At 47.1% G+C, this 15,000-nt stretch overlaps 1 protein-coding gene across 1 annotated transcript in view; it reads left to right on the top strand.

The window, feature by feature from the left end:
* nubp1 (nucleotide binding protein 1 (MinD homolog, E. coli)) overlaps positions 1-15,000 on the top strand; it is a 92,611-nt gene that overhangs the window by 68,908 nt on the left and 8,703 nt on the right. The window contains exons 6-9 of the mRNA XM_071390987.1: positions 258-348; positions 714-868; positions 5,946-6,056; positions 6,543-6,645. Coding sequence (XP_071247088.1) covers positions 258-348; positions 714-868; positions 5,946-6,056; positions 6,543-6,645 — 460 coding nt within the window. The remainder of the gene's footprint in view (positions 1-257; positions 349-713; positions 869-5,945; positions 6,057-6,542; positions 6,646-15,000) is intronic.

Below are 15,000 nucleotides of genomic sequence, written 5' to 3'. Positions count from 1 at the left end.
TAACCTGTGTGTGTGTGTGTGTGTGTTCCAGTACGTAGAGGATAACCTGTGTGTGTGTGTGTGTGTGTGTGTTCCAGTACGTAGAGGATAACCTGTGTGTGTGTGTGTTCCAGTACGTAGAGGATAACCTGTGTGTGTGTTCCAGTACGTAGAGGATATCCTGTGTGTGTGTTCCAGTACGTAGAGGATAACCTGTGTGTGTGTGTGTGTGTGTTCCAGTACGTAGAGGATAACCTGTGTGTGTGTGTGTGTTCCAGTACGTAGAGGATAACCTCGCGGTCATGTCTATTGGCTTCCTACTCAGCAGTCCTGATGATGCTGTTATCTGGAGAGGACCCAAGAAGAACGGTGTGTGTGTGTGTGTGTGTGTGTGTGTGTGTGTGTGTGTGTGTGTGTGTGTGTGTGTGTGTGTGTGTGTGTGTGTGTGTGTGTGTGTGTGTGTGTGTGTGTGTGTGTGTGTGTGTGTGTGTGTGTGTGTGTGTGGCTGGCTGACACCTGACAGTGTCAACAGCCGCTGTCTGACCTCCAGGGGACTTCCTGGATAAATAAAAATTAAATGAATAAATTAAATTAATAGATTAAATTAAAGGCTATTATTATTATAAAAAATATAAATCAAGTGTGAATGATGATGATATGATGTGGACTTTCATTGGTTATTGTCTGTGAGGCTGTGCTCTGATTGGCTGTGGTGGTGCTGTACTTCCTGTCAGGGATGATCAAACAGTTCCTGCGTGATGTCGATTGGGGGGAACTGGATTACCTCATCGTGGACACGCCCCCTGGCACCTCTGACGAGCACCTGTCCATCGTCCAGTACCTTAGCTCCGCCCACATCGACGGGGCCGTCATCATCACCACCCCGCAGGTAACTACGGCGACTACGACTCGCTACGGCAATCAGGTAGCGACAGCATGTTTCTGTTGTAGCTACGGCAACCAGGTAGTTTATATATAACGGATATGTGTTTTGACCTTTGGTCTCGGGTTATGGCTGGTGGTCAGATCAATAAATGACTGACTGGCTGGTGGTCAGATCAATAAATGACTGACTGGCTGGTGGTCAGATCAATAAATGACTGTCTGGCTGGTGGTCTGATCAATAAATTACTGTCTGGCTGGTGGTCTGATCAATAAATTACTGTCTGGCTGGTGGTCAGATCAATAAATTACTGACTGTCTGGCTGGGGGTCAGATCAATAAATTACTGTCTGGCTGGGGGTCAGATCAATAAATTACTGTCTGGCTGGTGGTCAGATCAATAAATTACTGTCTGGCTGGTGGTCAGATCAATAAATTACTGACTGGCTGGTGGTCAGATCAATAAATGACTGTCTGGCTGGTGGTCAGATCAATAAATTACTGACTGGCTGGTGGTCAGATCAATAAATGACTGTCTGGCTGGTGGTCAGATCAATAAATGACTGTCTGGCTGGTGGTCAGATCAATAAATGACTGTCTGGCTGGTGGTCAGATCAATAAATGACTGTCTGGCTGGTGGTCAGATCAATAAATGACTGTCTGGCTGGTGGTCAGATCAATAAATGACTGTCTGGCTGGTGGTCTGATCAATAAATGACTGTCTGGCTGGTGGTCTGATCAATAAATTACTGTCTGGCTGGTGGTCTGATCAATAAATTACTGTCTGGCTGGTGGTCAGATCAATAAATTACTGACTGTCTGGCTGGGGGTCAGATCAATAAATTACTGTCTGGCTGGCTGGTGGTCAGATCAATAAATTACTGGCTGGCTGGTGGTCAGATCAATAAATTACTGTCTGGCTGGTGGTCAGATCAATAAATTACTGACTGTCTGGCTGGTGGTCAGATCAATAAATTACTGTCTGGCTGGTGGTCAGATCAATAAATTACTGTCTGGCTGGTGGTCAGATCAATAAATGACTGACTGGCTGGTGGTCAGATCAATAAATGACTGTCTGGCTGGTGTTCAGATCAATAAATTACTGACTGGCTGGTGGTCAGATCAATAAATGACTGTCTGGCTGGTGGTCAGATCAATAAATGACTGTCTGGCTGGTGGTCAGATCAATAAATGACTGTCTGGCTGGTGGTCAGATCAATAAATGACTGTCTGGCTGGTGGTCAGATCAATAAATGACTGTCTGGCTGGTGGTCAGATCAATAAATTACTGTCTGGCTGGTGGTCAGATCAATAAATTACTGTCTGGCTGGTGGTCTGATCAATAAATTACTGTCTGGCTGGTGGTCTGATCAATAAATTACTGTCTGGCTGGGGGTCAGATCAATAAATTACTGACTGTCTGGCTGGTGGTCAGATCAATAAATTACTGTCTGGCTGGTGGTCAGATCAATAAATTACGTGTCTGGCTGGTGGTCAGATCAATAAATTACTGTCTGGCTGGTGGTCAGATCAATAAATTACTGTCTGGCTGGTGGTCAGATCAATAAATTACTGTCTGGCTGGTGGTCAGATCAATAAATTACTGTCTGGCTGGTGGTCAGATCAATAAATTACTGTCTGGCTGGTGGTCAGATCAATAAATTACTGTCTGGCTGGTGGTCAGATCAATAAATTACTGTCTGGCTGGTGGTCAGATCAATAAATTACTGTCTGGCTGGTGGTCAGATCAATAAATTACTGTCTGGCTGGTGGTCAGATCAATAAATTACTGTCTGGCTGGTGGTCAGATCAATAAATTACTGACTGTCTGGCTGGGGGTCAGATCAATAAATTACTGTCTGGCTGGCTGGTGGTCAGATCAATAAATTACTGTCTGGCTGGTGGTCAGATCAATAAATTACTGTCTGGCTGGTGGTCAGATCAATAAATGACTGTCTGTCTGGCTGGGGGTCAGATCAATAAATTATAAATTACTAACTGTCTGGTTAGATGGGTGGTGGTTATGACAGGGTAGTTTAACCAGGACTTTAGCCTGTCTGGTTAGATGGGTGGTGGTTATGACAGGGTAGTTTAACCAGGACTTTAACCTGTCTGGTTAGATGGGTGGTGGTTATGACAGGGTAGTTTAACCAGGACTTTAGCCTGTCTGGTTAGATGGGTGGTGGTTATGACAGGGTAGTTTAACCAGGACTTTAGCCTGTCTGGTTAGATGGGTGGTGGTTATGACAGGGTAGTTTAACCAGGTCTTTAGCCTGTCTGGTTAGATGGGTGGTGGTTATGACAGGGTAGTTTAACCAGGACTTTAGCCTGTCTGGTTAGATGGGTGGTGGTTATGACAGGGTAGTTTAACCAGGACTTTAGCCTGTCTGGTTAGATGGGTGGTGGTTATGACAGGGTAGTTTAACCAGGACTTTAGCCTGTCTGGTTAGATGGGTGGGGGTTATGACAGGGTAGTTTAACCAGGACTTTAGCCTGTCTGGTTAGATGGGTGGTGGTTATGACAGGGTAGTTTAACCAGGACTTTAGCCTGTCTGGTTAGATGGGTGGTGGTTATGACAGGGTAGTTTAACCAGGACTTTAGCCTGTCTGGTTAGATGGGTGGTGGTTATGACAGGGTAGTTTAACCAGGACTTTAGCCTGTCTGGTTAGATGGGTGGTGGTTATGACAGGGTAGTTTAACCAGGACTTTAGCCTGTCTGGTTAGATGGGTGGTGGTTATGACAGGGTAGTTTAACCAGGACTGTCTGGTTAGATGGGTGGTGGTTATGACAGGGTAGTTTAACCAGGACTTTAGCCTGTCTGGTTAGATGGGTGGTGGTTATGACAGGGTAGTTTAACCAGGACTTTAGCCTGTCTGGTTAGATGGGTGGTGGTTATGACAGGGTAGTTTAACCAGGACTGTCTGGTTAGATGGGTGGTGGTTATGACAGGGTAGTTTAACCAGGACTGTCTGGTTAGATGGGTGGTGGTTATGACAGGGTAGTTTAACCAGGACTTTAGCCTGTCTGGTTAGATGGGTGGTGGTTATGACAGGGTAGTTTAACCAGGACTTTAGCCTGTCTGGTTAGATGGGTGGTGGTTATGACAGGGTAGTTTAACCAGGACTTTAGCCTGTCTGGTTAGATGGGTGGTGGTTATGACAGGGTAGTTTAACCAGGACTTTAACCTGTCTGGTTAGATGGGTGGTGGTTATGACAGGGTAGTTTAACCAGGACTTTAGCCTGTCTGGTTAGATGGGTGGTGGTTATGACAGGGTAGTTTAACCAGGACTGTCTGGTTAGATGGGTGGTGGTTATGACAGGGTAGTTTAACCAGGACTGTCTGGTTAGATGGGTGGTGGTTATGACAGGGTAGTTTAACCAGGACTTTAGCCTGTCTGGTTAGATGGGTGGTGGTTATGACAGGGTAGTTTAACCAGGACTTTAGCCTGTCTGGTTAGATGGGTGGTGGTTATGACAGGGTAGTTTAACCAGGACTTTAACCTGTCTGGTTAGATGGGTGGTGGTTATGACAGGGTAGTTTAACCAGGACTTTAGCCTGTCTGGTTAGATGGGTGGTGGTTATGACAGGGTAGTTTAACCAGGACTTTAGCCTGTCTGGTTAGATGGGTGGTGGTTATGACAGGGTAGTTTAACCAGGACTGTCTGGTTAGATGGGTGGTGGTTATGACAGGGTAGTTTAACCAGGACTGTCTGGTTAGATGGGTGGTGGTTATGACAGGGTAGTTTAACCAGGACTTTAGCCTGTCTGGTTAGATGGGTGGTGGTTATGACAGGGTAGTTTAACCAGGACTTTAGCCTGTCTGGTTAGATGGGTGGTGGTTATGACAGGGTAGTTTAACCAGGACTTTAGCCTGTCTGGTTAGATGGGTGGTGGTTATGACAGGGTAGTTTAACCAGGACTTTAGCCTGTCTGGTTAGATGGGTGGTGGTTATGACAGGGTAGTTTAACCAGGACTTTAGACTGTCTGGTTAGATGGGTGGGGTTACGACAGGGTAGTTTAACCAGGACTTTAGCCTGTCTGGTTAGATGGGTGGTGGTTATGACAGGGTAGTTTAACCAGGACTTTAGCCTGTCTGGTTAGATGGGTGGTGGTTATGACAGGGTAGTTTAACCAGGACTTTAGCCTGTCTGGTTAGATGGGTGGTGGTTATGACAGGGTAGTTTAACCAGGACTTTAGCCTGTCTGGTTAGATGGGTGGTGGTTATGACAGGGTAGTTTAACCAGGACTTTAGCCTGTCTGGTTAGATGGGTGGGGTTATGACAGGGTAGTTTAACCAGGACTTTAACCTGTCTGGTTAGATGGGTGGTGGTTATGACAGGGTAGTTTAACCAGGACTTTAGCCTGTCTGGTTAGATGGGTGGTGGTTATGACAGGGTAGTTTAACCAGGACTTTAGCCTGTCTGGTTAGATGGGTGGGGTTATGACAGGGTAGTTTAACCAGGACTTTAGCCTGTCTGGTTAGATGGGTGGTGGTTATGACAGGGTAGTTTAACCAGGACTTTAGCCTGTCTGGTTAGATGGGTGGTGGTTATGACAGGGTAGTTTAACCAGGACTTTAGCCTGTCTGGTTAGATGGGTGGTGGTTATGACAGGGTAGTTTAACCAGGACTTTAGCCTGTCTGGTTAGATGGGTGGTGGTTATGACAGGGTAGTTTAACCAGGACTTTAGCCTGTCTGGTTAGATGGGTGGGGTTATGACTCCTCCCTCCCTCTCTCTCACCCCTCCATGTCTCTGACCCCTCCTCCCTCCCTCTCTCTCACCCCTCCATCTCTCTCCCCCCTCATGTCTCTCCCCCCTCCTCCTCTCTCTCCCCCCCTCCCTCTCTCTCACCCCTCCATGTCTCTGACCCCTCCTCCCTCCCTCTCTCTCACCCCTCCATCTCTCTCACCCCTCCATCTCTCTCCCCCCTCATGTCTCTCCCCCTCCCTCTCTCTCCTCCCCCCTCCCTCTCTCTCACCCCTCCATGTCTCTCCCTCTCCCTCCTCCCTCCCTCTCTCTCCCCCCTCCTCCCTCTCCTCCCTCTCTCTCTCCCCCTCCTCCCCCCTCTCCCCCTCCAGGAGGTATCTCTTCAGGACGTTAGGAAGGAAATCAGGTTCTGTCAGAAGGTCCAGCTGCCCATCATAGGAGTGGTGGAGAACATGAGTGGGTTTGTCTGTCCCAAATGCAAGGTGAGAGTTATTTATATATATATATATACATATATATACACGTCACACACAATGTGTAACTTTCTCTCATAAAGACAGACATAATTCATTGGCATGATGTGTAACCCTCTCTCTCCCTCGTCTTTCTCCCCCATCTCTCTTTCCCTCCTCCCTCCTCTCTCTCATTCCCTCCTCCCCCCTCTCTCTCTCTTTCCCTCCTCCCCCCTCTCTCTCTCTTTCCCTCCTTCCCCCTCTCTCTCTCGCTTTCCCTCCTCCCCCCTCTCTCTCTCGCTTTCCCTCCTCCCTCCTCTCTCTCATTCCCTCCTCCCCCTCTCTCTCTCTTTCCCTCCTTCCCCCTCTCTCTCTCTTTCCCTCCTTCCCTCTCTCTCACTTTCCCCCCTTCCCTCTCTCTTTCCCTCTCTCTCTCTTTCCCTCCCCTCTCTCTCTCTTTCCCTCCCCTCTCTCTCTCTTTCCCTCCTCCCTTCTCTCTCTCTCTCTCCCCTAAAGAACACGTCCCAGATTTTCCCCCCCACCACGGGAGGAGCAGAGAGGATGTGTGAAGAGATGAACCTTACTCTGCTAGGACGAGTCCCACTGGACCCCAGAATAGGTACTGGACTACAGATAGCTGTGTTAGTACCAGTCCTACTGGACTACAGATAGCTGTGTTAGTACCAGTCCTACTGGACTACAGATAGCTGTGTTAGTACCAGTCCTACTGGACCCCAGGATAGATACTGGACTACAGATAGCTGTGTTAGTACCAGTCCTACTGGACTACAGATAGCTGTGTTAGTACCAGTCCTACTGGACCCCAGGATAGATACTGGACTACAGATAGCTGTGTTAGTACCAGTCCTACTGGACTACAGATAGCTGTGTTAGTACCAGTCCTACTGGACTACAGATAGCTGTGTTAGTACCAGTCCTACTGGACTACAGATAGCTGTGTTAGTACCAGTCCTACTGGACTACAGATAGCTGTGTTAGTACCAGTCCTACTGGACTACAGATAGCTGTGTTAGTACCAGTCCTACTGGACTACAGATAGCTGTGTTAGTACCAGTCCTACTGGACTACAGATAGCTGTGTTAGTACCAGTCCTACTGGACTACAGATAGCTGTGTTAGTACCAGTCCTACTGGACTACAGATAGCTGTGTTAGTACCAGTCCTACTGGACCCCAGGATAGATACTGGACTACAGATAGCTGTGTTAGTACCAGTCCCACTGGACTACAGATAGCTGTGTTAGTACCAGTCCTACTGGACCCCAGGATAGATACTGGACTACAGATAGCTGTGTTAGTACCAGTCCTACTGGACTACAGATAGCTGTGTTAGTACCAGTCCTACTGGACTACAGATAGCTGTGTTAGTACCAGTCCTACTGGACTACAGATAGCTGTGTTAGTACCAGTCCTACTGGACTACAGATAGCTGTGTTAGTACCAGTCCTACTGGACCCCAGGATAGATACTGGACTACAGATAGCTGTGTTAGTACCAGTCCTACTGGACTACAGATAGCTGTGTTAGTACCAGTCCTACTGGACCCCAGGATAGATACTGGACTACAGATAGCTGTGTTAGTACCAGTCCTACTGGACTACAGATAGCTGTGTTAGTACCAGTCCTACTGGACCCCAGGATAGATACTGGACTACAGATAGCTGTGTTAGTACCAGTCCTACTGGACTACAGATAGCTGTGTTAGTACCAGTCCTACTGGACCCCAGGATAGATACTGGACTACAGATAGCTGTGTTAGTACCAGTCCTACTGGACTACAGATAGCTGTGTTAGTACCAGTCCTACTGGACTACAGATAGCTGTGTTAGTACCAGTCCTACTGGACTACAGATAGCTGTGATAGTACCAGTCCTACTGGACTACAGATAGCTGTGTTAGTACCAGTCCTACTGGACTACAGATAGCTGTGTTAGTACCAGTCCTACTGGACCCCAGGATAGATACTGGACTACAGATAGCTGTGTTAGTACCAGTCCTACTGGACTACAGATAGCTGTGTTAGTACCAGTCCTACTGGACCCCAGGATAGATACTGGACTACAGATAGCTGTGTTAGTACCAGTCCTACTGGACTACAGATAGCTGTGTTAGTACCAGTCCTACTGGACTACAGATAGCTGTGTTAGTACCAGTCCTACTGGACCCCAGGATAGATACTGGACTACAGATAGCTGTGTTAGTACCAGTCCTACTGGACTACAGATAGCTGTGTTAGTACCAGTCCTACTGGACTACAGATAGCTGTGTTAGTACCAGTCCTACTGGACTACAGATAGCTGTGTTAGTACCAGTCCTACTGGACTACAGATAGCTGTGTTAGTACCAGTCCTACTGGACTACAGATAGCTGTGTTAGTACCAGTCCTACTGGACCCCAGGATAGATACTGGACTACAGATAGCTGTGTTAGTACCAGTCCCACTGGACTACAGATAGCTGTGTTAGTACCAGTCCTACTGGACCCCAGGATAGATACTGGACTACAGATAGCTGTGTTAGTACCAGTCCTACTGGACTACAGATAGCTGTGTTAGTACCAGTCCTACTGGACTACAGATAGCTGTGTTAGTACCAGTCCTACTGGACTACAGATAGCTGTGTTAGTACCAGTCCTACTGGACTACAGATAGCTGTGTTAGTACCAGTCCTACTGGACTACAGATAGCTGTGTTAGTACCAGTCCTACTGGACCCCAGGATAGATACTGGACTACAGATAGCTGTGTTAGTACCAGTCCTACTGGACTACAGATAGCTGTGTTAGTACCAGTCCTACTGGACCCCAGGATAGATACTGGACTACAGATAGCTGTGTTAGTACCAGTCCTACTGGACTACAGATAGCTGTGTTAGTACCAGTCCTACTGGACCCCAGGATAGATACTGGACTACAGATAGCTGTGTTAGTACCAGTCCTACTGGACTACAGATAGCTGTGTTAGTACCAGTCCTACTGGACTACAGATAGCTGTGTTAGTACCAGTCCTACTGGACTACAGATAGCTGTGATAGTACCAGTCCTACTGGACTACAGATAGCTGTGTTAGTACCAGTCCTACTGGACTACAGATAGCTGTGTTAGTACCAGTCCTACTGGACCCCAGGATAGATACTGGACTACAGATAGCTGTGTTAGTACCAGTCCTACTGGACTACAGATAGCTGTGTTAGTACCAGTCCTACTGGACCCCAGGATAGATACTGGACTACAGATAGCTGTGTTAGTACCAGTCCTACTGGACTACAGATAGCTGTGTTAGTACCAGTCCTACTGGACTACAGATAGCTGTGTTAGTACCAGTCCTACTGGACCCCAGGATAGATACTGGACTACAGATAGCTGTGTTAGTACCAGTCCTACTGGACTACAGATAGCTGTGTTAGTACCAGTCCTACTGGACCCCAGGATAGATACTGGACTACAGATAGCTGTGTTAGTACCAGTCCTACTGGACTACAGATAGCTGTGTTAGTACCAGTCCTACTGGACTACAGATAGCTGTGTTAGTACCAGTCCTACTGGACCCCAGGATAGATACTGGACTACAGATAGCTGTGTTAGTACCAGTCCTACTGGACTACAGATAGCTGTGTTAGTACCAGTCCTACTGGACTACAGATAGCTGTGTTAGTACCAGTCCTACTGGACTACAGATAGCTGTGTTAGTACCAGTCCTACTGGACCCCAGGATAGATACTGGACTACAGATAGCTGTGTTAGTACCAGTCCTACTGGACTACAGATAGCTGTGTTAGTACCAGTCCTACTGGACCCCAGGATAGATACTGGACTACAGATAGCTGTGTTAGTACCAGTCCTACTGGACCCCAGGATAGATACTGGACTACAGATAGCTGTGTTAGTACCAGTCCTACTGGACTACAGATAGCTGTGTTAGTACCAGTCCTACTGGACCCCAAGATAGATACTGGACTACAGATAGCTGTGTTAGTACCAGTCCTACTGGACTACAGATAGCTGTGTTAGTACCAGTCCTACTGGACTACAGATAGCTGTGTTAGTACCAGTCCTACTGGACTACAGATAGCTGTGTTAGTACCAGTCCTACTGGACTACAGATAGCTGTGTTAGTACCAGTCCTACTGGACTACAGATAGCTGTGTTAGTACCAGTCCTACTGGACTACAGATAGCTGTGTTAGTACCAGTCCTACTGGACTACAGATAGCTGTGTTAGTACCAGTCCTACTGGACTACAGATAGCTGTGTTAGTACCAGTCCTACTGGACTACAGATAGCTGTGTTAGTACCAGTCCTACTGGACTACAGATAGCTGTGTTAGTACCAGTCCTACTGGACCCCAGAATAGATACTGGACTACAGATAGCTGTGTTAGTACCAGTCCTACTGGACTACAGATAGCTGTGTTAGTACCAGTCCTACTGGACCCCAGGATAGATACTGGACTACAGATAGCTGTGTTAGTACCAGTCCTACTGGACTACAGATAGCTGTGTTAGTACCAGTCCTACTGGACCCCAGGATAGATACTGGACTACAGATAGCTGTGTTAGTACCAGTCCTACTGGACTACAGATAGCTGTGTTAGTACCAGTCCTACTGGACCCCAGGATAGATACTGGACTACAGATAGCTGTGTTAGTACCAGTCCTACTGGACTACAGATAGCTGTGTTAGTACCAGTCCTACTGGACTACAGATAGCTGTGTTAGTACCAGTCCTACTGGACTACAGATAGCTGTGTTAGTACCAGTCCTACTGGACCCCAGGATAGATACTGGACTGCAGATAGCTGTGTTAGTACCAGTCCTACTGGACTACAGATAGCTGTGTTAGTACCAGTCCTACTGGACCCCAGGATAGATACTGGACTACAGATAGCTGTGTTAGTACCAGTCCTACTGGACTACAGATAGCTGTGTTAGTACCAGTCCTACTGGACTACAGATAGCTGTGTTAGTACCAGTCCTACTGGACCCCAGGATAGATACTGGACTACAGATAGCTGTGTTAGTACCAGTCCTACTGGACTACAGATAGCTGTGTTAGTACCAGTCCTACTGGACTACAGATAGCTGTGTTAGTACCAGTCCTACTGGACCCCAGGATAGATACTGGACTACAGATAGCTGTGTTAGTACCAGTCCTACTGGACTACAGATAGCTGTGTTAGTACCAGTCCTACTGGACCCCAGGATAGATACTGGACTACAGATAGCTGTGTTAGTACCAGTCCTACTGGACTACAGATAGCTGTGTTAGTACCAGTCCTACTGGACCCCAGGATAGATACTGGACTACAGATAGCTGTGTTAGTACCAGTCCTACTGGACTACAGATAGCTGTGTTAGTACCAGTCCTACTGGACCCCAGGATAGATACTGGACTACAGATAGCTGTGTTAGTACCAGTCCTACTGGACTACAGATAGCTGTGTTAGTACCAGTCCTACTGGACCCCAGGATAGAGACTGGACTACAGATAGCTGTGTTAGTACCAGTCCTACTGGACTACAGATAGCTGTGTTAGTACCAGTCTTACTGGACTACAGATAGCTGTGTTAGTACCAGTCTTACTGGACTACAGATAGCTGTGTTAGTACCAGTCCTACTGGACTACAGATAGCTGTGTTAGTACCAGTCCTACTGGACTACAGATAGCTGTGTTAGTACCAGTCCTACTGGACTACAGATAGCTGTGTTAGTACCAGTCCTACTGGACCCCAGGATAGATACTGGACTACAGATAGCTGTGTTAGTACCAGTCCTACTGGACTACAGATAGCTGTGTTAGTACCAGTCCTACTGGACTACAGATAGCTGTGTTAGTACCAGTCCTACTGGACTACAGATAGCTGTGTTAGTACCAGTCCTACTGGACCCCAGGATAGATACTGGACTACAGATAGCTGTGTTAGTACCAGTCCTACTGGACTACAGATAGCTGTGTTAGTACCAGTCCTACTGGACCCCAGGATAGATACTGGACTACAGATAGCTGTGTTAGTACCAGTCCTACTGGACTACAGATAGCTGTGTTAGTACCAGTCCTACTGGACTACAGATAGCTGTGTTAGTACCAGTCCTACTGGACTACAGATAGCTGTGTTAGTACCAGTCCTACTGGACTACAGATAGCTGTGTTAGTACCAGTCCTACTGGACCCCAGGATAGATACTGGACTACAGATAGCTGTGTTAGTACCAGTCCTACTGGACTACAGATAGCTGTGTTAGTACCAGTCCTACTGTACCCCAGGATAGATACTGGACTACAGATAGCTGTGTTAGTACCAGTCCTACTGGACTACAGATAGCTGTGTTAGTACCAGTCCTACTGGACTACAGATAGCTGTGTTAGTACCAGTCCTACTGGACCCCAGGATAGATACTGGACTACAGATAGCTGTGTTAGTACCAGTCCTACTGGACTACAGATAGCTGTGTTAGTACCAGTCCTACTGTACCCCAGGATAGATACTGGACTACAGATAGCTGTGTTAGTACCAGTCCTACTGGACTACAGATAGCTGTGTTAGTACCAGTCCTACTGGACTACAGATAGCTGTGTTAGTACCAGTCCTACTGGACCCCAGGATAGATACTGGACTACAGATAGCTGTGTTAGTACCAGTCCTACTGGACTACAGATAGCTGTGTTAGTACCAGTCCTACTGGACCCCAGGATAGATACTGGACTACAGATAGCTGTGTTAGTACCAGTCCTACTGGACTACAGATAGCTGTGTTAGTACCAGTCCTACTGGACCCCAGGATAGATACTGGACTACAGATAGCTGTGTTAGTACCAGTCCTACTGGACTACAGATAGCTGTGTTAGTACCAGTCCTACTGGACTACAGATAGCTGTGTTAGTACCAGTCCTACTGGACTACAGATAGCTGTGTTAGTACCAGTCCTACTGGACTACAGATAGCTGTGTTAGTACCAGTCCTACTGGACCCCAGGATAGATACTGGACTACAGATAGCTGTGTTAGTACCAGTCCTACTGGACTACAGATAGCTGTGTTAGTACCAGTCCCACTGGACCCCAGGATAGATACTGGACTACAGATAGCTGTGTTAGTACCAGTCCTACTGGACTACAGATAGCTGTGTTAGTACCAGTCCTACTGGACTACAGATAGCTGTGTTAGTACCAGTCCTACTGGACCCCAGGATAGATACTGGACTACAGATAGCTGTGTTAGTACCAGTCCTACTGGACTACAGATAGCTGTGTTAGTACCAGTCCTACTGGACCCCAGGATAGATACTGGACTACAGATAGCTGTGTTAGTACCAGTCCTACTGGACTACAGATAGCTGTGTTAGTACCAGTCCTACTGGACCCCAGGATAGATACTGGACTACAGATAGCTGTGTTAGTACCAGTCCTACTGGACTACAGATAGCTGTGTTAGTACCAGTCCTACTGGACCCCAGGATAGATACTGGACTACAGATAGCTGTGTTAGTACCAGTCCTACTGGACTACAGATAGCTGTGTTAGTACCAGTCCTACTGGACTACAGATAGCTGTGTTAGTACCAGTCCTACTGGACTACAGATAGCTGTGTTAGTACCAGTCCTACTGGACTACAGATAGATACTGGACTACAGATAGCTGTGTTAGTACCAGTCCCTACTGGACTACAGATAGCTGTGTTAGTACCAGTCCTACTGGACTACAGATAGCTGTGTTAGTACCAGTCCTACTGGACCCCAGGATAGATACTGGACTACAGATAGCTGTGTTAGTACCAGTCCTACTGGACTACAGATAGCTGTGTTAGTACCAGTCCTACTGGACTACAGATAGCTGTGTTAGTACCAGTCCTACTGGACCCCAGGATAGATACTGGACTACAGATAGCTGTGTTAGTACCAGTCCTACTGGACTACAGATAGCTGTGTTAGTACCAGTCCTACTGGACCCCAGGATAGATACTGGACTACAGATAGCTGTGTTAGTACCAGTCCTACTGGACTACAGATAGCTGTGTTAGTACCAGTCCTACTGGACCCCAGGATAGATACTGGACTACAGATAGCTGTGTTAGTACCAGTCCTACTGGACTACAGATAGCTGTGTTAGTACCAGTCCTACTGGACTACAGATAGCTGTGTTAGTACCAGTCCTACTGGACCCCAGGATAGATACTGGACTACAGATAGCTGTGTTAGTACCAGTCCTACTGGACTACAGATAGCTGTGTTAGTACCAGTCCTACTGGACCCCAGGATAGATACTGGACTACAGATAGCTGTGTTAGTACCAGTCCTACTGGACTACAGATAGCTGTGTTAGTACCAGTCCTACTGGACTACAGATAGCTGTGTTAGTACCAGTCCTACTGGACCCCAGGATAGATACTGGACTACAGATAGCTGTGTTAGTACCAGTCCTACTGGACTACAGATAGCTGTGTTAGTACCAGTCCTACTGGACCCCAGGATAGATACTGGACTACAGATAGCTGTGTTAGTACCAGTCCTACTGGACTACAGATAGCTGTGTTAGTACCAGTCCTACTGGACTACAGATAGCTGTGTTAGTACCAGTCCTACTGGACTACAGATAGCTGTGTTAGTACCAGTCCTACTGGACCCCAGGATAGATACTGGACTACAGATAGCTGTGTTAGTACCAGTCCTACTGGACTACAGATAGCTGTGTTAGTACCAGTCCTACTGGACTACAGATAGCTGTGTTAGTACCAGTCCTACTGGACTACAGATAGCTGTGTTAGTACCAGTCCTACTGGACCCCAGGATAGATACTGGACTACAGATAGCTGTGTTAGTACCAGTCCCACTGGACCCCAGAATAGGTACTGGACTACAGATAGCTGTGTTAGTACCAGTCCTACTGGACTACAGATAGCTGTGTTAGTACCAGTCCTACTGGACTACAGATAGCTGTGTTAGTACCAGTCCTACTGGACTACAGA

This window comes from Salvelinus alpinus, chromosome 1 (assembly GCF_045679555.1).
Source record: "Salvelinus alpinus chromosome 1, SLU_Salpinus.1, whole genome shotgun sequence".
Classification (NCBI taxonomy): Eukaryota; Metazoa; Chordata; class Actinopteri; order Salmoniformes; family Salmonidae; genus Salvelinus; species Salvelinus alpinus.
The sequence above is the reverse complement of the archived record's forward strand: the minus strand, read 5'-3'. Positions and strand labels throughout refer to the sequence as shown.